This window comes from Alternaria ventricosa (assembly GCF_023758065.1).
Source record: "Alternaria ventricosa strain BMP 2768 chromosome Unknown scaffold_1, whole genome shotgun sequence".
In the NCBI taxonomy this organism is placed as follows: domain Eukaryota; kingdom Fungi; phylum Ascomycota; class Dothideomycetes; order Pleosporales; family Pleosporaceae; genus Alternaria; species Alternaria ventricosa.
The window spans coordinates 1,499,064-1,523,645 of NW_026055681.1; the positions used below are offsets into that span (position 1 = coordinate 1,499,064).

The 24,582-nt window shown below is 53.5% G+C and overlaps 11 protein-coding genes across 11 annotated transcripts; 6 read left to right on the forward strand and 5 right to left on the reverse strand.

Annotated features, from left to right (window-relative positions):
• Positions 1-149: 149 nt before the first annotated feature.
• J4E93_000508 (uncharacterized protein) lies at positions 150-766 on the forward strand (the record flags this gene model as incomplete). Its single annotated transcript, XM_049338468.1, has 3 exons — positions 150-222; positions 276-355; positions 404-766. 3 exons carry the CDS (start codon positions 150-152, stop codon positions 764-766), a joined length of 516 nt encoding a protein of 171 aa, XP_049204353.1.
• Positions 767-952: 186 nt separating this feature from the next.
• On the reverse strand, positions 953-1,865 carry J4E93_000509 (uncharacterized protein; the record flags this gene model as incomplete). The annotated part of the gene is made up of 2 exons (XM_049338469.1): positions 953-1,499; positions 1,549-1,865. 2 exons carry the CDS (start codon positions 1,863-1,865, stop codon positions 953-955), a joined length of 864 nt encoding a protein of 287 aa, XP_049204354.1.
• Positions 1,866-2,195: 330 nt separating this feature from the next.
• On the forward strand, positions 2,196-5,627 carry J4E93_000510 (uncharacterized protein; the record flags this gene model as incomplete). The annotated part of the gene is made up of 1 exon (XM_049338470.1): positions 2,196-5,627. One exon carries the CDS (start codon positions 2,196-2,198, stop codon positions 5,625-5,627), a length of 3,432 nt encoding a protein of 1,143 aa, XP_049204355.1.
• A 254-nt stretch (positions 5,628-5,881) lies between these two features.
• Positions 5,882-6,730, reverse strand: J4E93_000511 (uncharacterized protein; the record flags this gene model as incomplete). Its single annotated transcript, XM_049338471.1, has 2 exons — positions 5,882-6,677; positions 6,723-6,730. 2 exons carry the CDS (start codon positions 6,728-6,730, stop codon positions 5,882-5,884), a joined length of 804 nt encoding a protein of 267 aa, XP_049204356.1.
• A 686-nt stretch (positions 6,731-7,416) lies between these two features.
• J4E93_000512 (uncharacterized protein) lies at positions 7,417-8,223 on the reverse strand (the record flags this gene model as incomplete). The annotated part of the gene is made up of 2 exons (XM_049338472.1): positions 7,417-8,001; positions 8,047-8,223. The coding sequence occupies 2 exons, from the start codon at positions 8,221-8,223 to the stop codon at positions 7,417-7,419; spliced, it is 762 nt and encodes a 253-aa protein (XP_049204357.1).
• Positions 8,224-8,768: 545 nt separating this feature from the next.
• On the forward strand, positions 8,769-9,584 carry J4E93_000513 (uncharacterized protein; the record flags this gene model as incomplete). Its single annotated transcript, XM_049338473.1, has 1 exon — positions 8,769-9,584. The coding sequence occupies one exon, from the start codon at positions 8,769-8,771 to the stop codon at positions 9,582-9,584; it is 816 nt and encodes a 271-aa protein (XP_049204358.1).
• A 143-nt stretch (positions 9,585-9,727) lies between these two features.
• J4E93_000514 (uncharacterized protein) lies at positions 9,728-10,393 on the reverse strand (the record flags this gene model as incomplete). The annotated part of the gene is made up of 1 exon (XM_049338474.1): positions 9,728-10,393. The coding sequence occupies one exon, from the start codon at positions 10,391-10,393 to the stop codon at positions 9,728-9,730; it is 666 nt and encodes a 221-aa protein (XP_049204359.1).
• A 422-nt stretch (positions 10,394-10,815) lies between these two features.
• Positions 10,816-12,105, forward strand: J4E93_000515 (uncharacterized protein; the record flags this gene model as incomplete). The annotated part of the gene is made up of 2 exons (XM_049338475.1): positions 10,816-10,835; positions 10,884-12,105. 2 exons carry the CDS (start codon positions 10,816-10,818, stop codon positions 12,103-12,105), a joined length of 1,242 nt encoding a protein of 413 aa, XP_049204360.1.
• A 390-nt stretch (positions 12,106-12,495) lies between these two features.
• Positions 12,496-14,489, forward strand: J4E93_000516 (uncharacterized protein; the record flags this gene model as incomplete). The annotated part of the gene is made up of 3 exons (XM_049338476.1): positions 12,496-12,619; positions 12,679-13,653; positions 14,086-14,489. 3 exons carry the CDS (start codon positions 12,496-12,498, stop codon positions 14,487-14,489), a joined length of 1,503 nt encoding a protein of 500 aa, XP_049204361.1.
• A 629-nt stretch (positions 14,490-15,118) lies between these two features.
• On the reverse strand, positions 15,119-15,657 carry J4E93_000517 (uncharacterized protein; the record flags this gene model as incomplete). Its single annotated transcript, XM_049338477.1, has 2 exons — positions 15,119-15,543; positions 15,597-15,657. The coding sequence occupies 2 exons, from the start codon at positions 15,655-15,657 to the stop codon at positions 15,119-15,121; spliced, it is 486 nt and encodes a 161-aa protein (XP_049204362.1).
• Positions 15,658-21,960: 6,303 nt separating this feature from the next.
• Positions 21,961-23,396, forward strand: J4E93_000518 (uncharacterized protein; the record flags this gene model as incomplete). Its single annotated transcript, XM_049338478.1, has 2 exons — positions 21,961-22,037; positions 22,088-23,396. 2 exons carry the CDS (start codon positions 21,961-21,963, stop codon positions 23,394-23,396), a joined length of 1,386 nt encoding a protein of 461 aa, XP_049204363.1.
• Between the last annotated feature and the right edge of the window lie 1,186 nt (positions 23,397-24,582).

The window sequence follows — 24,582 nt, forward strand, 5'->3', positions numbered from 1 at the left end:
CGACGTATTCTGGTTCCTGCCGTGATGCTATGAGCCGAGAGAGACGAGGACTAGTAAGCGTGCAGACCCTTGAATTAGCGGCGCACGTGCCTTATCGATAACCAACATTCACGTCTCGAACTTTTTCCTACTCTACCAAACACGACGAAATGGCGCCGCAAAGAGGAGCAAGCGGTATCGAAAAGAAGAAGCGGTCGAAGAAGAGGAGGACGAGAACTGAGGGTACAAGGAGCGCTGTTGAACAGTTCACGAGGTATACGCTAACAACTGGACAGTCTCATCATCGAGCGAAAGTGACAGCGATGTCTCAAGTGTAAAGAGTCAAAAGGTGGCCGCGGTAGAAGAAGAAACAAAGGTATGAGTGTCGCGTTGAACAGGTCTGATCTGATCTGACTCGAAAAAGGATGTTTCGCCAGCGCCAGCACCAGCACCAGCACCCGCTAAGAAAGAGAAGAAGAAGAAGAAGTCCAAGACAGGCAGTGCTCCAGAGGCTCAGCCAGATGAAGATGTCGCTATGACGGATGTACCAGCTTCTCCGCCACCAAAGCAGGCAGCGTCAAAGGCTAGTCAACAGGCGCAAGACGATTTCGGCGCCCTCTATCTGCGCAAAATCGCGGCTGAGTTCGCTGACGATCTCGACAAAGTGCGTGAAGCACCAGACTTCAAGGCGAGCAGTGTGCCGATGCTCATTCATGCGCTCAAACAAGGCGAAAGTCTTTACAGTGTAGAGGAGAGAAAGAGGGTCGTAGGCGCGGCGAACGCGTAGAGAGCAAGTGTAGCATGGGTGGCGTTTGGCGTCTGGAAACATTTTTGCGCAAAGATTATCATAATGCAAACGTTCGTATATTTCAGAAGGGGGTCCGAACTCGGTCCCATTCATGTGCCAAATCCCCCCCCCAAAACGGTCATCGAACAGCCAAACGCCTTGCTATGCAGAATGTCGTGAAATCGTCTAGTATGCCTCGACCTCCATACCACTCCGCCATTCCAATTCGATCGTCCAAGCCAGGAGGTTCGGGTGCTTGATCACAACCATGTCATGGGCCAGCTTCATGACTTTCTCCCTCTTCTCCGCCTTTTCTCCCGATGGCAGCACCATCAAGGTATCGTACGCTCTAGCCAGCAGCTTCTCCTCGTAATCCCGTCTCAGCTCGTCATCGCCCGTCCAGTTGATGATCTCCTCGTATATCCCTTCTAGCGGGCTAGTAGCGTATATCTCGTTCTTAACAGAGGCTGTGGTACCCTCCAGTGTCGCGCCGATGCGAAGTCGTCTCTCTTCTATGAGCCGCTTGATTGTGGAAGCCTCCTGTGTCTCGTGGATCTCGGCGATGCGCGTGTACGTTTTTGACGGGTCTGGCAGACGACCTTCGAGGTAAGAGTATACGGGAGAGGACGGCAGCTGGGTACTGAGTGCGCGTGCATATTGAGTCTTGGTGCCATGGGCGCGGGCGTGATCTACGAGCTTATCGATGGCGGATTGGGACTTGTGCGCGTCGTCCCTGTTCTTGTTAGCATTGTTGCCTCTCCACCTGTATAGACAAAACATACAAATTCATGTATATCTGCGCTAGTTCCAGTCCGACGTCAATGTTCTCATCAACTTTGGCGCCCTTGAGACCTTCGTACATGCCCCTTAGCCCGAGCCATGCCTGTGGGTCTTCAGGCTTGAGCTTGGTCGCGTCATAGTAGGCTTTCGCCGCTTCGTCGAATCTGCTTAGGCCGTCGTTGGCGCGTCCGAGGAACAAGTAGGCGAAGTAATTTTGGGGCTCCTTCTCCAGCACTGCTGTCGCTTGGTTCTTCGCTTCCTCCCAATCCTTTGCGCCAATCGCCGCCTTCGCAGCCTTCAGCGCAGTTTTCGTAGACATGTCGTTGATTTGGGTAGCGATAGTTTGGGGGGTAGCCGTCCGTACGGCGTTACTGGTGTTATGAACGTGCCATGAGGAGTGAATTGGAGCTTTGGTGTGGGGCTCGCAGCATCGAAAGAGCAGGCAATGACGCACGGCATGCTAGCGTCGATCCTGGACCTCAGCCTTACCAAAACACGAACATCAACGTCAACCACTTTGCAACTCACTTGCTGCTACTCTTCACGATAAATCCCCTCAGACGACTCGGGTGATTTGACTGCCGTTCTTTATAGCATCTATCGGCGTTCTGCATTGCATTGGCTGGGTTCCAGAATTCGGATTGCTGTCATGGCGTCACACGCGGACAGTGCGCACGACCTGCTGGACCTCGACATATCGACATTGCGGCAGTTCGTTGAGCTATTTCCCAACGAGGGCCTATCAAAAGTCATCACAGGCTGGTTGAGTAGCGGTATATCGAGATACCCGCTTGTGGAGGAAGGCGACTCAAGAGAAGGACCTGACCTGAGCGAGGGTGGGGTAGCACTTACTCAAGATGTTCCAGTCTCACAGGAGGACTGTCTGGTGTTGATGACTGAAGGAATTACCGAGGCTGGAAGATCGCCACTTGCACATTGCTTACTCGGAGACTACTACCTGTCCTTGGAGGAATACGAGAGCGCGGTCGAGAGCACAAGGAAAGGCTTGAAATATGCTGCTGCGGAGGCTAAGAAGACCGACTTGTCACTTCAGAGAACTCGCGACGCTTTGAGTAGTACGCTTGCTACTGCTTTAGTCTACTACCAGGCCCCGAGGAATCATCTGGAAGCCAAGGGTATCTTCGAATCCATCTTGAAACGCAAGCCACAGTTCACTTCTGCTCTCATCGGCATCGGGTTGGTTCTAGAAGAAGAAGAGGAATATGAGCAAGCCTTCCAATTCCTTGAGAAAGCACTGAAGCAAGATCCCTCAAATGGTCGCATAGGTGCAGAATCAGCCTGGTGTCAAGCACTTGCCGGTGACTACAAGACCGGCTTGGAAAGGCTCCAGGAATACCTCGATTACCCGCAGCTCGATGCCTCCAAGCAACGTGGCCGCGAGCTCCGCGCACAGACACTTTATAGAATAGGTGTATGTATATGGGAGCTCGATCCGTCAAAGCAAGCGAGGAAGGACCGCCAAGGAACGTATGCGAAGCTGCTCGCAGCGATCAAAGCAAACCCCAACTATGCGCCCGCGTATACTCTGCTTGGCATCTTCTACGAAGATTACAACAAGGACCGCAGACGAGCACGGCAGTGCTTCCAAAAAGCCTTCGAGCTATCGCCCTCTGAGGTCGTCGCAGCTGAGCGCCTTGCTCGTCTTTTCGCCAACCAAGGCGAGTGGGACATTGTCGAGGTCGTGTCCCAGCGAGTTGTAGACTCCGGAAAAGCCCGTCAGACACCAGGATCGAAACGAAAAGGCGTCAGCTGGCCTTTCTCTGCACTTGGTGTCGTCCAGATGAACAAGCAAGAGTATCAAAAGAGTATTGTGTCCTTCTTATCCGCACTACGCATTAGTCCGGATGACTACTATTCCTACGTCGGTCTCGGAGAGAGCTACCACAACTCTGGCCGATATAACTCAGCATCACGCGCGTTCAACTATGCAGAAAATCCGACAGATGGCGTTGTTCTGAAGAGGTCTGATCAAGAGGGGTGGTTCACCAAGTACATGCTCGCCAATGTCAACCGCGAGCTGAGTGAATTCAATGAAGCTCTTGCAGGTTACGAAGCTGTACTAGCGTCTCGGCCGAAAGAGTTTGGTGTCTCGATAGCACTTCTGCAGACTCTCGTAGAGAGGGGCTGGCATTGTATTGAGACCGGTTTCTTCGGCGAGGCTGCCGATAGCGCGACCCGCGGTATCGAAGTTGCGATGTCGATCACTGAGTACAAGCCGGATGCTTTCAACCTCTGGAAAGCTGTTGGCGATGCCTGCAGTTTGTTCACTTGGGTCCAAGATAAACTCAAGCAGTTTCCAGTGGAGCTGATCGAGAAGGTGCTGCGCAGCAAGTCGGATATGAACATCGATTTTGATGAACACAAGGATATCGATGGGCTTGGACAGGATATGCTGGCTGCACTTTCCGCAGATAAAGACGATACTCTTACCAAGGTGCTTAAAGCCTCAATACTTGCACAAAAACGAGCAGTTTCCAGTTGCGCGCACGACATACACGCTCAGGCCGTAGCGTGGTACAACTTAGGCTGGACAGAGTACAGAGCACACGTTTGCTTGGAACAGGAAGGCGTTGAGGGATCGAAACTCACGACCTACCTTCGAGCAGCCATGAAGTGCTTCAAGCGTGCTATCGAACTAGAAGCCGGTAATTCGGAGTTCTGGAACTCGCTTGGTGTCATTACGACTACACTGAGTCCCAAGGTCGCTCAGCATGCCTTTGTTCGTTCCCTACATCTCAACGAACGAAGTGTGCACACCTGGACGAACCTAGGAGCGCTTTACCTGTTGCAAAATGATCACGAACTCGCGCACACTGCCTTCTCAAGGGCGCAATCGCAAGACCCCGACTACTCATTAGCATGGGTCGGCGAAGGCATCATCGCATTGCTCACCGGAGATTCCAACGAGGCGCTCTCTCACTTCACTCACGCATTCGAACTATCAGAATCGTCACTACTGTTAACCAAACGTCAGTACGCCGTCTCGGCTTTCGACTTCCTTGTGTCTTCGCCTTCGTCATCCAGCAACATCACGAACCTCATACAACCTCTGTTCGCGCTCCAACAGCTCAACATACAAGCACCTTACGACATCCCGCACAAGCACCTGGCAGCCTTGTTCTTAGAGCGTATTGGTAACTACGACGCTGCTGTAGCAGCTTTGCAAGCTGTGAACGAGACAGTCGAGCAAGAATATGAGAAGTCAGAGTCGCTGGCGTCCCTAGCTCGTGTCGCACAAGCCAAGACAGATCTGGCCCGCTACCTCCTCGCTACCGAGTCCTACCAGTCGGCCGTGGAAGAAGCTGAGACTGCACTTGATTTGCTATCTGAATTGGACAGCGATGCCAAACAGTCCGCATTATCCGGGGACCAAATTTCGAAGACCAAGCTATCAGCTCGTCTCACAGCTGGTCTAGCACACTACTTTAGTGGCTCCTTCGACGCCGCGATACCGTATTTCCGAACATCGCTCGAGGCAACTGGGGCCAACCCAGACATCATCTGCATCCTCGCAGAAGTACTTTGGGCTAAGGGCGGAGAGAACGAGAAGCAAGTGGCTCGCGACCAGCTCTTTACCGCCATTGAGAAGCACGAAGGCCATGTTGGCTTGCTGACCCTCATTGGCGCCATGACGGTACTGGACGATGACTTGGAAACCATGGAAGCCATCAAAGACGATCTGGACCGACTGCGTACGAACAAGGAGCTCGGCGACGAACAGTTGGCACGCGTGGAAAAGGTTATCGAAGCCATCTCAGTCAGTCTAGGTGGTGAGGAGCAAGAGTTAGATGAAGCTCGTCGCAGTGTCATGCTTGCCCCCTGGAAACATACTGGCTGGACAGAGCTCGCCGACGCTGCTGGAGGTAATGCATTCGCCAGTACGCTTGCAAAGGAAACTGCGATGCGCAACGCGCCGCCGAATGGTACGCTTGGTGCTGTTGGGTTGGCAGGCGCGATGGGTGGCACTGGCGATGTGGGAGATGCTCAGAGGGCAGTTGTACTTGCGCCTTGGGTCGCCGACAGCTGGAGTGGCTTGGCTGAGTGTGTTCAAAGCGCTTGAACAGGAACAAGGCTACCTTACAGGCGCAAGACATGAACATCTCTACGCCACCATGTCGTTGAAAAAAAAAAGTCATCAGAATTAGCGGCAATCCTTCCAAACACAATGTAACATATATATCTGCGTGGTATTTGCCTTCCTGAACGAAATCTCTTCTCCCTTCTCCTGAGCTCTCATCTCACTCTTAGTGGGCCTCCAAACACGGGCTTAGCCGTAGTGGCCGCAACATTCTGGCAGGATGGGTTTGTTGCAACTTAATCAGCTGCAACATCAGAGCTTTCACGCTTCGTTTCTTCCTTGATATCTTTGGGCTCACACACGTCTTCATCAGGCTCCTTTTTCGTGACCGTAAGAGCTTGCGCCGCATCGCTCCGCTCGTCTGCCAAGACTGGCTCAACTTCTCCTGTTCCAGTTGGGGTCACTTCCGGGGGAGATCCGCGGACGTCATGATATTTGTACGATGGACAGCTATTCCGGAAATCAGAGAACACAGGACCGCGCTTTTCAAACAAGCGAACAGCGAGTTCATGAATGAACTCCTCGGGCAAAGGGATTAATTCATCGTTTCGAAGCCAGATTTCGGAGCCGAAGTCTGTGTACAGGTCCACAAGGAGTTTTCGGGCCTTGCTTGCATGTGTGGTGCCGTCATACAGCTTCGCAGTCGCTACAGCCGGAAGAATAAAATGAACCATGTGTTTCACGGCGGGGCAGATATTCTCGTTGAAGAAGACGCACATCCCGTCGATGATCTGGTTCTTTGATGTGACGTCTTGTAGTTTCTCCGCTAGTACGTAGAGGCGGCAAAATATCAGCCATTGCATATCCCTTTTGGTGGCTAGCTGGTGTGCGTATATAAGGTTGAGGTATCGACGAAAAGTGACGGGATTATCTTCTGGTAGTGCAACTGTAGTTTCTTCGTTTTCTTTCGAGTCCTGACTAGTGGCATGCTTGAAGAAGTCGGATCTGGATGTGATGAGTGTCGGATGCACGAAGAATGATGCCGTATTGAGGCCTGACCCAACGCGCACTTTCAGCATAGGGCTGTCAAATCTACGGAACATTAGCAGTAGCAATAGTCAGATACAACATACTTACTCCAGCATTTGACTATCGTCAGTTCTTCTATCTATGGGCACACGGCTTGCACCCACAGCTGGCTTACTTGCTGACGCTGGTGACGGCGATCGGAGCGATGAGGTATTGAAAGTAAACATGGGTGCTGACATGGTGAGCTGTAAAGACGTTTCGTGCGATTTTCTCTGACTGATATTCTGAATACATCTTCCCTTGGAGTTTAAAAGTTGTCACTGTGTCGCCTAAGCAGGATCATGGGTAACGAACAGCGCTTCGGCAGGATCAGGACCGTCTCAGTTACGTATCGAGGATGCGCGCGCTTATCAACACAACGAGTGCTCATGTCGAATACAGATTTTCGTTGCAGAAACAAAACAGAGTTGTGTCGAAAGGCCGCAAACGTAACCGAAACGTACCTGGCAGCGGTTAGGCAGGGGTGAGGCGTAGCTCGCTGTACCACTTGAAGCTCCTTCAACACTGGTACATGCCATATTAACGAGACTTCGAGTGCAGCACATGCGAATGTATTGGAAGATTGTGTGATAGAGCTGTTCAGGTTTTGGCGATCTATAATAAGCAAAAACGGTATGTAGAAGACACAAACCTTGGCCCCAAAGATGGCATGAAGCTACTACACAGGCGCAGTATCGATAGCAGGCACACTTAGATGATAATTGGTCATGATCTTACTTGTACTATTCGGTACTTGGCGTTCCTATTTCTTCTCTTCCTCCTTGGCCGGCGCCTCTCTCTTTTCCAGTATCTTGTCTACGATACCAAAGTCTACCGCCTCTTGCGCATCCATAAAGTAGTCGCGCTCCATGTACTTCTCAATCTCCTCCAACGTCCTCTTCTTCGTAACGTGCGACTGGTATATCTTGTTCAGCTTGTCCCGTATCCTAAGAATCTCTTTGGCATGGTCCGCAATATCGCTTGCCTTGCCACGGTACCCACCACTCGGCTGGTGTATCATGACTCGCGCATGTGGTAATATGTATCGCTGACCCTCGGCGCCACCTGCAAGCAATAATGATCCCATGGAGGCTGCAATGCCCATGCATATCGTGCTGACCGGGCAGCGGATGTAGTTCATGGTGTCGTAGATGGCAAGACCGGCGCTCACGCTACCCCCGGGGGAGTTGATGTACATGGATATGGGCTTCTCGGGGTTGTCGGCTTCGAGGAAGAGGAGCTGGGCGACAGCGTTGGCGGACATGTAGTCGTCAACCTCGCCGTTCAGGCAGATGATGCGCTCTTGCAGGAGACGCGAGAAGATGTCGGAAGTTTTCCAGCCTCCACCCTATAAAGTCAGCTAGCTCTTGAATAGTAACGCTACTGAACTCACAGTAGTCTCCGTCACGTAGGGTATCGGCAGCGAGATGGCGCGCGGTGTCTGTTGGTCCTGCTGCTGTGGACTCGATTGCGGCTGGAAGCCGAATTGGCTTGATATCGTCCGCGTGCCATATCTGGTGAAGCTTTGTAGTGTTGATGGCCTTGTAGCCCGCCGTAATAGAGAAGCCATGATGGTGATGTCGGGGAGCTCCTGCCTCCCCGCGTGAACCCAGCTCCGGCGCGCCAAGCCGGGGGTCCGATGCGACCCTCTGGATCTTCCTGCGCAACACCCTCAACCCGCACTAACCACGCAGTCGCTCACTGTCCCGCCTGATGCCAGGCAGATGGATCTGTCGCCCGACGTCATGCTTGAGCCCCACTAGACTCCCGGCGCGGGCTCAATGCCGCCAATCCTCCGCTCATGTTCCCGGTCGTCTTCTGAAAGGCAGTGACCTTGGTCCTACGTGCGAAGATGCCCACCAAACGTTCCGCCTCCGCAAAGACGAGACAGCCAAGGAACTTCCGCTTTCGCCATTACTCGACCCGGTAGCCTTGGAAGAAAGGTCTCGATATGAACAGACGAAAGAGCGACCGAATTTTGCTGAATTGACGCCTTTCCAGAAGAAACTATGGGAGAATCCATTCGGTATGCATATGGCTGTCCCTCAATGGCAATGTAACACTAATTTTTCAGCCCATGCGTTGGCTTCGCCAGTCCGTCAATGTCGCGCAACAATGATCTCCCTTCCCAGCGCTTTCCTGACCTCTCTCCACGCACGCCCGCATCCAACGACTAAAGACCCGTGGCTTCTGCCAGTCTCGCTCACGACGGACAAGAAGCACCTCGGACCCCCACACCGCTTCCTTGGGACTCGTCGGGTTACTGTACAGTTGGGCAAGAAGAAAGCCTGGGAAAAAGCTCTAAACTCCCGCATGGCCGAAAAGTTTGGCGGACTGGGCTTGAAGAAGATGGTTTGGAGGGAGGACATGCCAGACTTCATACTGGACATGATGCGCAAGGCAGTAGGGAGTAAGCTCAGCTGGAACTTTGGTTTTAGAGGCCGATTGATTCCAGTCGCGAGTCCCCGGACTGAAGACATTGAGAGCGTTGAAGACGTTTCTTCTGTCCTCATATTCCGATCGCTTCATAACCGTGGGGATGATATGCAAAAGCTGGCAGATCTGAACATGGCTGAGCTGGAAAAGTGGTCAGCCTACTTTACCAAGAGCTTTGAGGCGAAGCTGGATCCACATGCTACCCCAGAAGTCACTCACTTTTCACCACACTGGTATACTGGTCCTGTCATCGCATGTCTGCAACCTCGCCTGATGTTCCCGGAGCTTGAGTTTCATACCACCACATGGCGAGGTAGAAAGGTTGCAGTCTACAGTTTGGCGGATCTACTGGGAGAGGACAAGGCGCAAGAACTGATAAAAGGCAGCAAGTACGCTGATGAGAAATGTGTCGTGATGAAGAGAGCAAGACACAATATGCCGGTTGAGATACTGCTCATGCAACTCCAAGCATATGTAGCCCAACCAGGTCCTTGAGTTACCTCAAGCGCACTTAAGCTTTTGAATCGAAAACTAGACTTCCTCCTTAAGCCTTCTCATCCTGTCTTGGCCACTACTATGATCAACTTCCAAAGATTACCAAACTCTGATCCACCGCAGGTGCTGCCAGCCTCACTCCACTACTTGCTGACATCCTCACGCAATCTTCTCTCCCAGTCTGCCTTTCTCATACCGAACATGTGCTCATCCTTCATCTCACCATTCTTGTAAACATTGTCCCTCAGTACACCTTCGAGTACGTACCCATTCTTTTCAAAGCACCGCATGCTCGCCCCGTTGCCAGAGAACACCCCAGCGTAGAGTTTGCTCAACCGTTGGCCATTGTTCTCGTAACTCTCAAAACTCCAAGTTGTGAAGGCTTCCAGTGCCTCCGTGATATAACCTTTTCCCCAAAACGTCTTTCCAACCCAGAACCCAACTTCTGCCGCATGTGCGTACACGTCCGAGCCTAGTTTCAAACCAATACCTCCTATTGCGAGTTCTGGCGCTGATATCTCACAGATGACGAAATGGTGTTGATATGGGAGTGCGAGGTTCGTGTTGATCCATGTCTCGGCGCTAGACTGTGTGTATGGACTGGGAAAAGTTCCTCGCATGTACTTGGCGATCAGGGGGTCATTGGCGTGCAGAGACGTCGACGGGGCATCTTGGAGACACATTGGACGGATTATTAGACGCTTGGTAGTTACTATGGGCGATGGAACTGATGCGCCCGTTTGCATTGGTACCGCTTGCTCCGCCATGTTGGAGATGAAGTTCACCGACGAGATTTGCGAATACAGCATACAGGAGATTGGAATGGAGATGGTTTACTCGGCAAAGTTGGATGTTTGCATACTTTTAGTGCCTGATTGCCTCACGGCTGTTGACTCATAGATGCCCTTGAGTGACCATGATAAGGCCAGTCAGCACGAAGCAAACGCACCTTCCCTGCTGGGATATAGACCGGTTGCCTGAACTAGCGGCACTCGCCCTTTCGATGAGTCAAGAACGATGCAAGCATATCGCCGTGTTTGAAAGACGCGGAAAGACTTGATGACCGTATTTGTCCTTGAACACCATGTTGGGGACTGTCCAGGTGACATGTGAGAGGACGAGGCGTGACGTCGTGCAGGCGGGCTGGCGCTAGCGCAGCGCGCTAAAACGCGTCTGTCGCGTGGTCAGTCCAGCACTCCCAGTTCCCACGACGCTTGCCAACAGCGCCATAATGTCATCCTTCGGAGCAAAGTAAGCCGATCCAATCCAAGATATGTCGCATGTCTAACATAGTTCCAGAAAGGTTGTCAGAACCTATTCGCGAAACACGAAGCGCCAACTCTACGATGAAGAACCGCCTACCAAACGAAGACGCGTCGAGACCACAATCGAAAGTACCGAAACGACGACCTTGACTTCTTTGGATACTGCCCCCACGATTGTCATCCCATCTCTCGAATGCGAACGCGAAAGCTCTACTGCCCCTCCGTCCAGCCCCAAAGACTCGCCCGCAGTCTTTTCAGACGAACCGCCTCGGTCTAGTCCACCATCATCGCCAGCACCGCGCAGCTCTCCTCCACCCGTTCAAAGACGGCGACCAGTCTTCTCCATATTCAAGAAGCAACTCAAGCCGAACACGCCCGCCAAAGAACCCCTTACAGAACGAAGTCACAATGCGCAAAGCCCACCGAAGCCAGCACCAAGAAAGAAGCAGATGGTACAGATGCAATTAGACCTGGCTTCAGAGACGCGCAAAACATGCAAGACATGTGGAATGCAGTACATACCGTCGAATGCTGAGGACGCAGCGCTACACAAGAAGTTTCATGCGATGAACCTTGGGGGTGTCGACTTCACCAAGCCAGTCGTGGAGCGCTTTAGGAAAAACCAGATATGGAGTGGTGATGGGAGCTTCATCGCCGTGGTTGGACGCAAGGATGCACAGGCGCTGCGCAACCGGGCGAGTGATGTGTTGAAGATTGTGAATACAGAGCTTGCTGCTGTTCCCATATCAGACGACGAGCTTTGGGGACAGACGAGTCGGACAGCCCAGGCAGACGCAACAGAACGGACTACGCCTGTATCGAAACCACGGCCCTCGGCGAAGAACCCAGCCAACGTGGCACTCGTCGATCGATTCAAGATATATTTATACATTCGAGGGAATAAATGCGTAGGAGCATGTTTGGCAGAGCGAATCTGGGAAGCCTATAAGGTGCTGGACCCCACCAGTTCGCCCGAACAGGAGCACGGAGATGCTGTCGCGCCCCATAGCTCTTCTATTTCTATCAGCACCGATTCGGACCCGGTTGCCTTGGGCATATCGCGTATATGGACGTCCAATCAACATAGAAAGAAAGGCATCGCGACTAGGCTGCTGGATCTCGCACGATCCGACTTCATCTATGGGCTGCACATTGAGAAAGCTCGAGTTGCCTTCAGCCAACCGACAGAGAGTGGAGGGAACTTGGCGCGCAAGTGGTTTGACTGCCAGGCCGGGTGGCATGTGTATGTCGATTAGCGTACCGTGGAGATAGACCCTTAGATAGATAACCGCGGTAGGCCGCTGCAAGATGCCCACGCGTTTACTAAACAGTGTAAAGAAGTGTTCAAATCCTGTAGCAGAAAGCGAGCATTGAAGCGTGAGCTCTAGAACACACAGGGCCACAGAATTCGTTGGCGAAATTGTGCCAGATGGATAGCAGAGATTCATTGGGCCGTCATGGTGTACGAAGGACGATGGTGGGGGCTGTTCGCTGTCCCGCGCCGGATCGCCAGCACCTGCATGTCGGCGATGATCCAGTCGCAGAGCCGACTATCAGCAACAGCATTTCTTGCGCGGCACCATCTCACCGCTTCACTCGCGCCCCTTCCATGTACATAGAATAATGCATTGTTTTTAGCATCCACCATGTCGTCCGGAAACCCGTTCCGCCTTTCTCAAGCTCCCCGTCAGCCCGCGCCCGTCCCGCAGACATCCTTCATCAACACGGATAGCAGTGTGCTTGAAGCGCGCAGGGAGGACAGCGACCATGGTATTCCCTCGCCTTGCCTTTCTGCGTCTGCTGGCATTCAAGGAGTAATTGTCTTACAGTGCTCGAAGATGCCGCCCCGCCCTCGACTGGCAAGACCAAGAAGTCTGTCCGCATTCTCTCGCCCACTACCACGATTCCACCGCCCATCTTTGACGACTCAGATGCGACCTTGAACGAGCTTATGGCCCGGCGATCGAGCCAAGGTCGGCCTGCAAGCCCACCGCCTCCCGTAACACCCGCCGGCTTTGTCAACAACTCTGTCACCGCGGGTGAAGCCAATGCCCAAGTTGTCGGGAAAGACGCCATGGCAATAGCGGACGCGTCCACAAACCCGAGACCAACCTTCGGCGAGCCGCTGGCGATGCAATCGCCAGGTAACGTACCAGCGAATCCATTCTCGAGAACACTGGCCTCGTTAGAACCCCAAGACAAGGAGAGCGAGGAGGAGCGGACGAACACGGGAAGACCGATGCTAGGCAACAGCAGAGCTTCCTTGGATGTAGAGAGCTTCAAAAATCTACTCCTGACCGGAAAGGCTACTCCGCGACCATCCGGCCCGCCTCAGCAGTCTACGAGCGCATCACAACCGGTCGCAGGCGCGCAATTCGAGACCAGTAGTAGCACGGATACCTCCTCGGTCTCACGACAATCGCTATTCGAGCCCATACAAGAATCCCACGCTGATTCACCGCGTACCTCGGTCGATATGGCCGATTCGGAAGAGGACGAAAGCATGGGGCTAGTCTCCGAGGTGAAGAAGGGCAAGAAGAAGCCCCCACCTGCTCCCAAGCATCGACACGGAAAGCTTGTTACGCAGAGACAGCCACAGACAGTGTCCTTTGAGAGCTTTGCAGCGACAGAGCCAACACCACCGCCGGCTGTTAGACGTACAGACAGCTCGGATACAAACAAGCCGCTCCCTCCGACTCCTATTGCTCCGCCGCAGTCATCCCATATCAGCACGCAAGATACCACCTCGCTACAACCCCAACCAACCCCACCAGCACAAGACCAGCCTTCGCCGCCTCCAGAAAGTACAAATAGACAAAAGAAGGCACCTCCGCCCGTGCCATTGGCCCGTAGGCAGAGTCAGCTCAAAACGACGACGACAACAGGCAATAGATCGCGGAGCAGTTCAAATCTTACGATATCATCTCAGCACTCGGTTGACCCCATACAAAGCCCAGTTCCAAGTAACGTCGACCCGTTTGCAGCAAAGTCACCACCACGTCCTCCACCTTCACGACACGGCGCACGACTCGCGAACCTAGGCAGCTCAAGCGCGAATTCTTCTAGCACCGAACTGCCACAGCGTTCAAGTTCGGGTCGAACGCCGAGATCTGTGCCAGAACCCCCTTCATCCCGCCGGAGCACTCTAGAGTCCCAACCTTCGTCGCCAGCGCCGAGTGTGCACCGCGCCTCATCTATATCGTCCAATCGCAATACCCAGCGAAACGTATCTGGAGAGAGCACAGGAAGTAACATGCCGCCACCTCCGCCTCCACCAAGACGTCGATCAAATCGCTCGAGCCTTGATCAGCAAAGGCCTCAAGTATCCTCTTCGTCTCCCACAGAAAGCCGACGGACGAGCACGGAGTACCGCCGTACAAGCACAGAGCACAGACGGACGAGCGTAGCCAGCGAAAGCTCATTGAGAAGGGAATACGCGCCTGCAGACGAGAAAGGTGGGAACGAATATGCTTTATACTCGCCAATGGAAGAGAGTGAGAAGAAGCTAGGTCTCGATGAAAATATGGCTGGTGGGAAGGAGGGCGAGGGAAGAAGCGATTCGAGTAACATCCTCGACGATATGGAAAAGTTCCAACGCGAGATCGACGAGTTGAGGACGAAGTATAAACAAACGGGGTAGTACTTCGTTTAAGTGGTCATCCAGTGGGAGGAACGAGCGATATATATTACCATGATGCGTTCTCTGATTGAGGGATTCTTACTATCATTAGAAGATATCGCAGCCAATATTAACGATCCACATGAACGTACTATTCGACCCCGATAGGATATTCATCACTGCCCTTCCCTGTGCCCGAAATCAACCACGGGGAGCACTCGGATAGGCAAACAGGGCTTTATTGACTCTCGAGCAACAAGCTACCAACTCAGTCATCCGTGGTAGCTCGAGGATTGGAAGCAAAGCGTGGTGTGAGAGCTACTTCACAGGGCATAGTCATCAAAGCAAGCATGGTACGGAGGCAAGAGTGATGACGATGTCAGTTTTTGTATTAGACTCGTGGAAGGCTATGAACATGCAATACCATGGGGTAGCTGTTCGACGAAGGATGACACCCCATGCCGATGATAAGCCGCCAATACATTAATACCAAATCATGAATGGGGGTATCTGGGTCTTGAGAGGATGATCAAGACAATAAGAGAGTGCCCCATGAATGCCAGGCCTTACACTAACGGCTTCGACTGAGAACGCGACGTGTAACGCGACACCCCTGCTCAATATAGCACGTTGACCTTGTGTGAACGGGCCTAGGCCATGATAGCCAGGGCTGCAGCACCGATGGCGACAAGCGAGCCCATACCGACGACAGGCGTTGCAAGAGCGGCGCCAGCGGTTTCGACGGCAGTGGTTGTGGGCTCACCAGGGCGACCTGAGGACGAGGGAACCACGACGGTCGTAGTAGTAGCGCTGGAGGGCTCGTCATCGGGGACATTCGTGGTGGGAACTGGTCGTCCTGAGGGAGGCAGGATTACGCTAGTAGTGGTAGGTACAGGCGCTCCGCCGATCTGAGTAGAGGATACAGCTGACATAGCGGGAGTCGAGGAGACAGCCGACATGGCGGGGGTAGAGGAGACTTCTGACAGAGCGGGGACTGGCTCAGACGACGGCTTGCCGGGCTCGGGGATGCACTGGGTGACAGTGACAGTCACGGTGGCGGCGGGAGCGCAGACAGCTGCAAGAGATGTTAGATCGTGTGCCTGAGCTAAGCTTGAAGCATGTACTCACGGTCAGTGGCGGCGACAGCCAGCGCAAGCGCAGCGACAGCGAAGATCTTGTAGCCGAACATGTTGATAGCGGTAATCTGATTGGTGGTGGGGATGAAGTGAAGTATGTTCTTGTTGGATTGATGCAGCTGCAGAGATGATGAAGCTTTGGGGTGAGTGTCGTGAGAGAAGCAGAAGACACGGAGGTGGACACAGAAAAGTTGTTTATATGACGTGCGAGCAGCGTTTGCAATCACGGCGGAAATTAGCTCCGGCGGCAGGCGACGAGCAGAGGACGGATTGGCAGGAGCAAAAGTGAAGGTGAAGGCGCGATTGTGGGGCGAGAGCGTGCGTCGTTGTTGTGCTCTGCGCGTGCCCAGGAAGGCACCTTCGTGGCACCACCTCGCCCATACAGACCATGGGTGCCGTGGCGCAAATGCGACTAGCCTTCTCAGCGATCTTGATCATGTACGACGGAAAGATGCTAGAAATGTGACTATGGAAAAGCACAGGATGGTGACGTAGGCCGGTGGCCGACAGTGAGGTCCCAGGCTGGCGTTTGTTTGCTGTTTCCTCTTTTAGACGGCATCGACGACCCAGCAGAGGTTGCGATTGGTAACCCGGACGACGTTTGTTGTGGTTCGCATCGCAAAGGGAGGAACAGTTCGCGCACATTAGGAATTGAAAGCGAGGTCAAGAACGATACTTAGGTGTAAGGTACTAACGAAATCTCTTCGAAAGTATATCGAAGGACAACATGCAGGGAACAGATAACGAGTAGAGGTTTGCAGACGTAAAGTTCGATCCAATTAGGTACATATATCATCCGCATGCTGAATGACGTGAACTCGAGAATCTGGAAAACACAATCATGTCAACTTCCCAACTTCGTTTCGCGTGATTTCTGACAAGTCCGGATGCGGATTGGCAGCGACCCCGAATATCATATTGAAAGCTGACTTCCGACGCGACATGAACGCTGCTGATGGTGTGCGCTACTCTTGGGTATAATACTCGATCAATCATCGAATGCCTTCACCTACGATGTTGTCGGATGCCATAGGTAACGCACGTGATTTTCTGACCACAAAGCCATTGCAAAAAGGAGAGAAATGATGATTGGAAGTCCAAATGGGCGACAATGGGAACAAGCTGCGACTTTGGAAAGCAACGCAAGCACCAAGAATAAGAAAGATAGCAGGCCCAATGTGAGTTTCTACTCTTCCGATCTTACCTTGCGCGCGAGAGTTTGTGACTATGGTAAGGAAGCCAAGGTACGTCCGAACTTGACTGTCTTGTAACGTTGGAACGCGATTGTTGCGGAATGGAACGGACTAGACTTCATACGATCAACCTAGTTTTGATCCTTCCATCTTCATCCGGGCATCAAGACATCTGATCGAGAGATCTTTGGGTGCTCTTTAGAAGATGATTTTGCTGTAAAGGGGAGGAGAATTCAGCTAGTTGGCCACGTTGGACAAAGACGCGTGGGGATCCGTACTCCGTCGCCACTCGTCGCGCAAGAGTAACCTCCGAGTGGCAGTTGTTGTCGCGAGGCTGCTGCAACTTTATCGCCGTGCCGCATGCTGGATTACATTCCCATGAGCGGAGAAATGGCCGATAATTTCTCCCTATTGGATGTTCCTGGAAGCTCAATGCAGTCGCAGACGTACGGAGCCGTGGTTCGACTGGATCTCTACGGAAGGCGGCCGATGCTAGCAGTGCCTACTCAGTAGGTTTCCTCCGCTTCCATATGATGGGCCAACGCTAAACGTGGCTGCACCTCGTGAAGCCCTGTTCAGGCATTACCCAGCTTGTGAAATCCAGATGCGTTCCGTCTTATCCATCCTGCATCCCATCCTGTGAGCGTGGGAGTAGAACGCCAGACGGCAAACTGTCGCCACGTTGTTGCTGTTACGTCGGACGTCGGAATCCGAGCTTACTGCGCGGCTCGATACGAGATGCATACGCTGCTGCTTACTTGCTTATGCTGTGCAGTGAGAATAATCGCGATAGTCATTGGCTTAGTAGGAAGCGAGGATAGTAGCTTGGACGGGCGGTGTCGTAGCGTGTAGTGAGCTGTAAGGCCCAGATGTTTACACTCGCCCATGTATGCGGTGCTGGTCAGAGGAGGTAAGAAGCAACGTTCCGCTGGACCCTTTTTGGCCTGACGCTATTTACCCAAATTATCCGCACGCCTGGAGCAGTCTGCTCACCTGCATATGGTGCCCTTGCATCGCTACCAGAAAGAATAGCACTGCAGACAGCAGCAACGCGCGGGGCGAGAGTGTTGCAAGGGAAAATAACCTAGGAACAGTTCGAAATGATCCATCACAGAACGCCGCAATCTGAGCCACACAAAACATGGATCGAGATAAAGTGGGTATGCGACGTTGAATACTCCTCACCGCATCTGCCTTTGGCTAGCCACTGCTCACATAACGCGCAACACACTGCAGACCGCTTGTGCAAGCGAACGCATTCCTAGAAGGCCCAGAGGCAGCTGCTGATGAAATGGAGATGCAGCATGCTTAACCCCGACATTGGGGCTGTGCCGCCGATCTTGACATGAATTGATCGCGGGCTCCACGCCAGAGAATATCTCGCGACGTTGTAAACCCGCGCTTGAATGACGGTTCAGACGCTCGCATGAGAACGGTCATTGGTATCGGTGTACAATGCGGGTGTGATGGGCCTGGATGGATCTATTGCGCATTTTCTGATTATGAGCCGAAGATCTCGAGGGAGTTCTCTCCGATGTGCTATGAGCCAGTTGTTTCGAAGAGGCTTGCTGCAAGCCAGCCCACCGTATATATGGCAAGCTAATGCGGCAGATCGAGCGCACCCGCATCAACTTGACCTCAAGTGGAATCCCAGCACCGTGTAGGATACGGGAAAGAAGGAACGACCGCTTTGAGGAGGGGTTTGGAAACAAGGACATCTGATTGGTGTGGCGGAGTGTCGCCGAGACGTGCATGCAAGCGAGTTCAACCGGCGACCGTGCATTAGGGCCCGCGGGGCGTCATACAGAAGCTCTATACCCAGGTGTTGTGTAATTTGGTGGTCATTATTTGTACTCCTGGGGTTGAGTCGTTCAGACCTTCCCAATTGAGAATGCAAAGATTGCGTGGTTCATGACACCAGGCAGCGTTGTGAATCGGAGCAGATTGGCATGCGCGCTATGGCCACAACGCATGCGAAACACCCGAATTACTTCTCTGTGGAATGAAGTTGAACATTCTGGAACTAGAAGTACTCAGTCTTGGGGCCAACTTGGTACCTCCTGTGGCGTCTGCGTTTCACGTAGACTTGATGCATGACGATAGAGCTGCCCAACGGCAAACAGGCAAGGAGATTGAAGGGCAATCTGACATGGGGCTGTCGGACGACGTATGCGCTCCACTTGCCGCATTGGAGTGGGGTGGGATATCGAACACCATGTTCGGATCGACTTGCAGCCTCGCCTTGCCCAATGATGTCAATGGAAGGCATTCAGGATAATTGAAGAGGCTTCGGAAGTTTGAGTAGTCGGTCAGCTACTGACTTGCGGGAACACAACGCCGCTGTGGGACGAAGCGTGTTCAGGATACCGCAAAGGATACCGTAGCCGCCTCGGATGCAAGATCATGCAGCTAGGTAGAGGCTGATCGCAAGCCGTGTGCACCCACTCAGGATTCCTATCCATGTAGTTATGGGTAGGCATAGAGCGGAACGCACGCAACGTCACTTTGACTTACTTTGACGTGGAGCGTTGTACTAGTAGGTGTAGCACTGTGGGGCCCAACACACCTCACAGCGATCTCAAAATATTGGCTTGCTCCTCGAAGGATGATGTGCAATTGGTCTGGTCAATAAAGGAGTTGGTCAACCGTATGTGAGCACACGTAGCGGGGTACCAGAACCATGGTCAACCCACAGCCCTGCAGTACACGACGTCAATTCTGATGTTCTTAGATGCCTTCGGATTCGGAGCGCGCGGGGCTCAGCTGAACGGGATGCATACCACATGCACCTGATTGTGGCCGCTGTGCGCTTGTCAGCTTGCCTGCTGACTCCCTTGTTGCACGGAAAGCCGTGTGGATGCACGGCAGACGGAGATATTTCATCTCAGATCTGAATCTGAAGCGTAGCAAAGACGCAGGGATCATCGGGCTTTGACTGGCTGATAGTTTGACAGGCCGGCACTAGAGGCCCCGGCGATCTGGCAGTGGGCACTTGCGGCGGGGCAGGAGCGATAGAAGGAAGAACCAATGCCGTGTGACGTCGGCGGACGGCCGGAGCTTAGGACAATGCCATGGTGACAAATACTCGAAACACAAACAATAAGGGTCAATTTCCCATGTTGCCAATAGTGGCATCGACCTCTGGAGAACGCTGGAGCTGCACTGGCCGTAGTATTGACAGAGCACCGTCCCTTCCTCTGACACATGGCTTCCCGCTGGTACAAAAGCCGTAGTGAGGAGACATCAGCAGAGGGAAAAGTCGTGGACCAGCGAGTCGGCGACATGTTTGTATCGAGAGATCGGCGCGCACGTCCTGGACACGGGCAGCGAAGCCCTCAGGGCGCTTCAGGGCTCCGAGTTTGCGTGGGAGATGCGATCAGATCGGAGCTATTCCCGATATGGCCTTCGCGTATCTCAGGTTTTCTTTGCTTGATCAGGGCTTTCCTTGTTCCTGCGCCCAAGCGATCGGCTGCCATGAGATGTCTGCAGCACGGTGAAACCAGCCGTTTTGACCTTGTCGCATGGCGGGAGATAGGGCTGTCTGAAGCTCAGTCTTGTTGTTTGGGGGGTAGCGATGGCGTTGGGTAGTTGACGGTTATTCGTCGCGAAGTTTTCCGTTCGAGTGTAAGCGCAGGATTAGGCTCGCCCCAGCACCGTCTGGGCAGGAGACGGGAACAAGCCAACGGTAGCCCGACGGCTGCGTCTCCATAGCGCCGACCACTTAACGAGAGCATGTGCGTTCGCGTTTGGTTGAGCAGTATGCGGAAGCCTCTGCGCTGCCGCGATCGCGATTGATTTACACACAATAACCGGCGCACGTCTGGCTGAGCGTCCCCGGTTCAGCCAAAGTAGCAGGCTGTTAGTAATTGGGAATTGGCAGCAGTAGGCAGGTACGCTGTAAACGTCGCAAACGTAAGAGCCATGGAGCCAGAACGGCCACGTTAGTCAGCCCAGCGACGACGAGGCCTCACCCCGGGGCAGCCAGATGCGACGGAAGCCATGGAACCCGCTGGGCACAGCTGTGGTATGATGTTGATGCGATGCAGGTGGGCTCTTCCCCGTCGTCGACCACGCACACGCGTCTCGTTTATCGGCGGGAAGTGCCACAGAGATGCTAGCGCCCTCGATCGCCAGTTGGCCAAGCCGCGGGCGTGGTGTTGTCCTGGTGCTGGGCTGGCTTGCGGGTGCCGAGGGTAATATGCAGCTATTGAGCCTGGCACAGAGCTAAGCCGAACCTTCTCCCCTACTCCACACACGTCGCCGACTGGCCGTCAGAGCACGCCGGACATTCTGCCGCAGCGGCCCAGTGGTGCCATTGGCTGTAGGCGCTGCGGGGACTGCTGGGAACTGCTGGCTTCTGGCGTGCTACCCTGCCGCTGCCTGTGATTAATCGTGTGGTCAAATTCCAGAAGACTGCAATTGCTTCTTCCCTTGTAGCTATAACATATGCTAGGCAAGCCCTCGACGTAACGCACCCGTCCTGCTCCCAATCCGCTGCCTGCTGCCTCACCCCCCAAGCCACGTCGCGACGATCGATCTCTTGTGCAAGCGTCGATGCACAAACGGTTTACTGGCATCGAAATACCCAGTCTTCGTCCGCTAGGCTCCGCCACTTGAGCATCCTGGCCTGCCCTCCCCCGGCCCGCAACAGAGATTTGTGCGCATTGCAGCCACTCACACGCCCCCCAGCCCTCGATCGCTGCCACCCCAGCGCCAGTTCCCACTTGCACTCCCATCTTCTGCCGCTTTGGGACACGCGGCCAACTTTGGCCGTTGCTTCTGTGCCTCACGTCACTTGTCGCGTATCTGAATCTAGCTGGGTGCTGTCCGAACCCTGTCGTCGCGGTACGTGAGCGCCTTTCTAGCTCCGTTGTTTTTCGGCCCATCTTTAGGCCTGCTCCGCCCAGCACATCCGCACCCGCGTGGACAGTCGCCACTTTTCCCCTCTCCGTTTACATACTTTGCCCGCCCGCTCCTCGCACTTTCTCCTTCTTCCATTATTCTTCACAGTCGAAGTCGTTGCTAGACGTACCCCTCGAACTGTACCAATCAGCCTTCTGTTGTTGTGCTGACATCGCTATCTGTCAGCTACCCCACCCTCACCCACACACAAACTTCGCCACACACCGCACGTTGCCTACCATCTGCTGCTTGGACCTCGCCATGCCTGCCGAACGTCGAACCTTCACCTCGGCCAGACCGGTCAAGACCGAGCGCACTCATGAAGAGAACCAGGAGCGGTTAGTCGTCTCTACTTACTCCGCACGCAACCAATTCTGATGCCCAACAGTGCCTACATTGCTGCCTCGCGCCGCAGTGACCGCAGCCTGGAGGCTCGCATTGAGTCCGCTCGTAGAGCTTCTGAGATTCACAAGAAGCGCACGGGCCGTGCTCTTCGCGTGACCGAGCAGGATGTCATCAATGAAGAGATGTACGAAGAAGAGGACGATGATCTGCCTACCCAGTACCAGCGCCTAAACGCTCATCTTCAAACAACTTCGGTCATGTTCAACAAGAAGCTACATGACTACATTGCGACCCAGCACGGTGTCAGAAACATGTTCATGTCCCAGTATCAGAACCAAGGCGCGGCGTTCCAGCAGTATGGTTCACAGTATCCGGCCAATGGCGCTCAATTTGCACAGCCGAACAACTGGCTGAACCCGTCAATGCTCCCGCCTCAACAGTTCGCTCCCGCGTCTCCACAAGGTTTCCAGCAAGCGCAATCCTTCAGCCCGACCACCGCTCAGCCGCAACAGGGATACAGACAGTCGCCGTACCAGATCCCTCAACGCACTCACTCTCACCAGCGCGCTCTTTCCATTCAACTGCCCCAGGGCGCATCGCACTTTGACCCATCAGCTCAGCCGGCGAGTGCAGGTATCACAACGCCTCAGACTGAGCTCAACCGAAGACTGTCTTTACCGCCGCAAGCTTTCCAACAACAAAACCAGACAGTAGAGCGACAAACGCGTCCTTCTTTATCGCGTTCGCCTACTGCCCACTCGCTCCAGCACCGTCAGTCATCTTCACCACAGAGCGCTTCGCCCAATGCAGCTTCCGTGCATGAGGCTGCACCTGTGCAGAGTGATCCTAATTCACCGTCCTCTTATTCCTACAGCCCTACGAACTACCCATACAGCTCGCAGGCGCTCAACACCAACCCTTTGACTTTGTCCATGCCACCCGAGTCACAGCAGTTCCTTGGATCTGTCCTGGATCAGAACGATCCACGCACTGCAGTCTTCATGGCAGGCAGCGACAACCTACCTCAGCCTTTTGCTCCGACCTACACCTACAACCCCAACAAGGTTGGTCGGACAGCTAACACCGGTAGCATGTCTGAGCACGCCAGTGGTTCGGCTCAAACATTGTCATCTGGTCTGAACCTGAAGGCTGAACCTGTTTCAGGTACCACGTCGCCGTCGGTACCTAGCGCCATCTCTGATGGTTTTTATTCCAATGATTCGTTTTTGACGCCTGGTACTGGTGAATACAGTGCCTTTTTCGATTTCCAGGGCAGCGATTTCCCTCAATCATTCGATGACCAATCAGCCAATGACCACGACAACGGCAACAGTCTCGTCAACTGGGATTAGGTATCATTTTCGCTATATTTATCTTCCTTTTTTGTCTTTCTGGACCAAGGTCCTTTTGTACGATCCTTCCAGGATCTTGTCCGCTAAGCTCTTCGATACTTTGTTGCGTCTTTGGGTAACGGTTCTGGTTTCACACGCACATGATACCTTTTGTACAGTGTCGTTTACGAGGTTACGACTGAAGGCGTTGTAAGGCGTCTTCCTGCGGATGAAGAGAAGGTCCATACCTAGGCTGCAGCCATCCTTCTTTAGGCGCTTGAGGGTGCTGCTGCCCCTACAGCGATCTCCTCTCTCAGTAATCCTTCGATTTGAAGTGTTCCTGTATAATACATAATTGTAACGGTCATTAGCCGTATACAATAGTCCTTCTAATCTCGGGTACCCTCAAGTGATGTTTTTGACGAAGTGAATTCTGCAACTCACGCCCAAACTGAGATTATGAGAGCCCGATGATATCCCTGCTTGCGGACCGTTGCTCGATCAGGTCTTCAGGGTTCAGTACCCCAAACTGGGGATGGTACACAGCCTGGGAGGGTTAGGCCTTCCAACTTGTACTTCCTCCCCGGTAGTAGGCGGCTCGTCGTAGGGAGCGTAGCATGGACTAGTTCTGGAGTGCGGTTGTGCGCACCTCTTTTGCCACGTAACAAATCACCTTCTTGTGAACGGTGAGTTCACATGGGTGCGTCTGCACTTATCAAAGTCATCCGTGGAAGATAGAGGTGTCCCTGCGGGTTGGCTCACGTGATGCTGATGAAGGCGCGCTACCCAGCGTCGTGTACAGCGCCCGTGGACTTTGCCGTCCTCCGATCTTCTAACAGATCCATACCATTTCTACGACATACCCAGTCTAGCTGGTCTGCGCCGCTGTCCATGTTCGGTCCCTGTTTCCTCTGCATCGAGATCCCTGAACCGTCGGGACGTTCTAACGGCTTTCTGCGTCAGTCGCGTCGTCCTACTGCGGTTGCTTGTGAGACGCAGCACCCTGAGCGTGAGTCTGGTTCCTGCATCTGTGCATCGAGCTAGTGATGGAACTCTCCGCCTGCAGACCATACGAACATCATAGTACGATCCCTGATCTCGAGTCATCCATGGTCCATTTGTCGCGTTCCCCGAGCAGGCTCTGGTATTGTACCCTGGTACATGCGGCTGGTAGGACCCGAAAGGGTCAGGACCATGCCTAGAATCG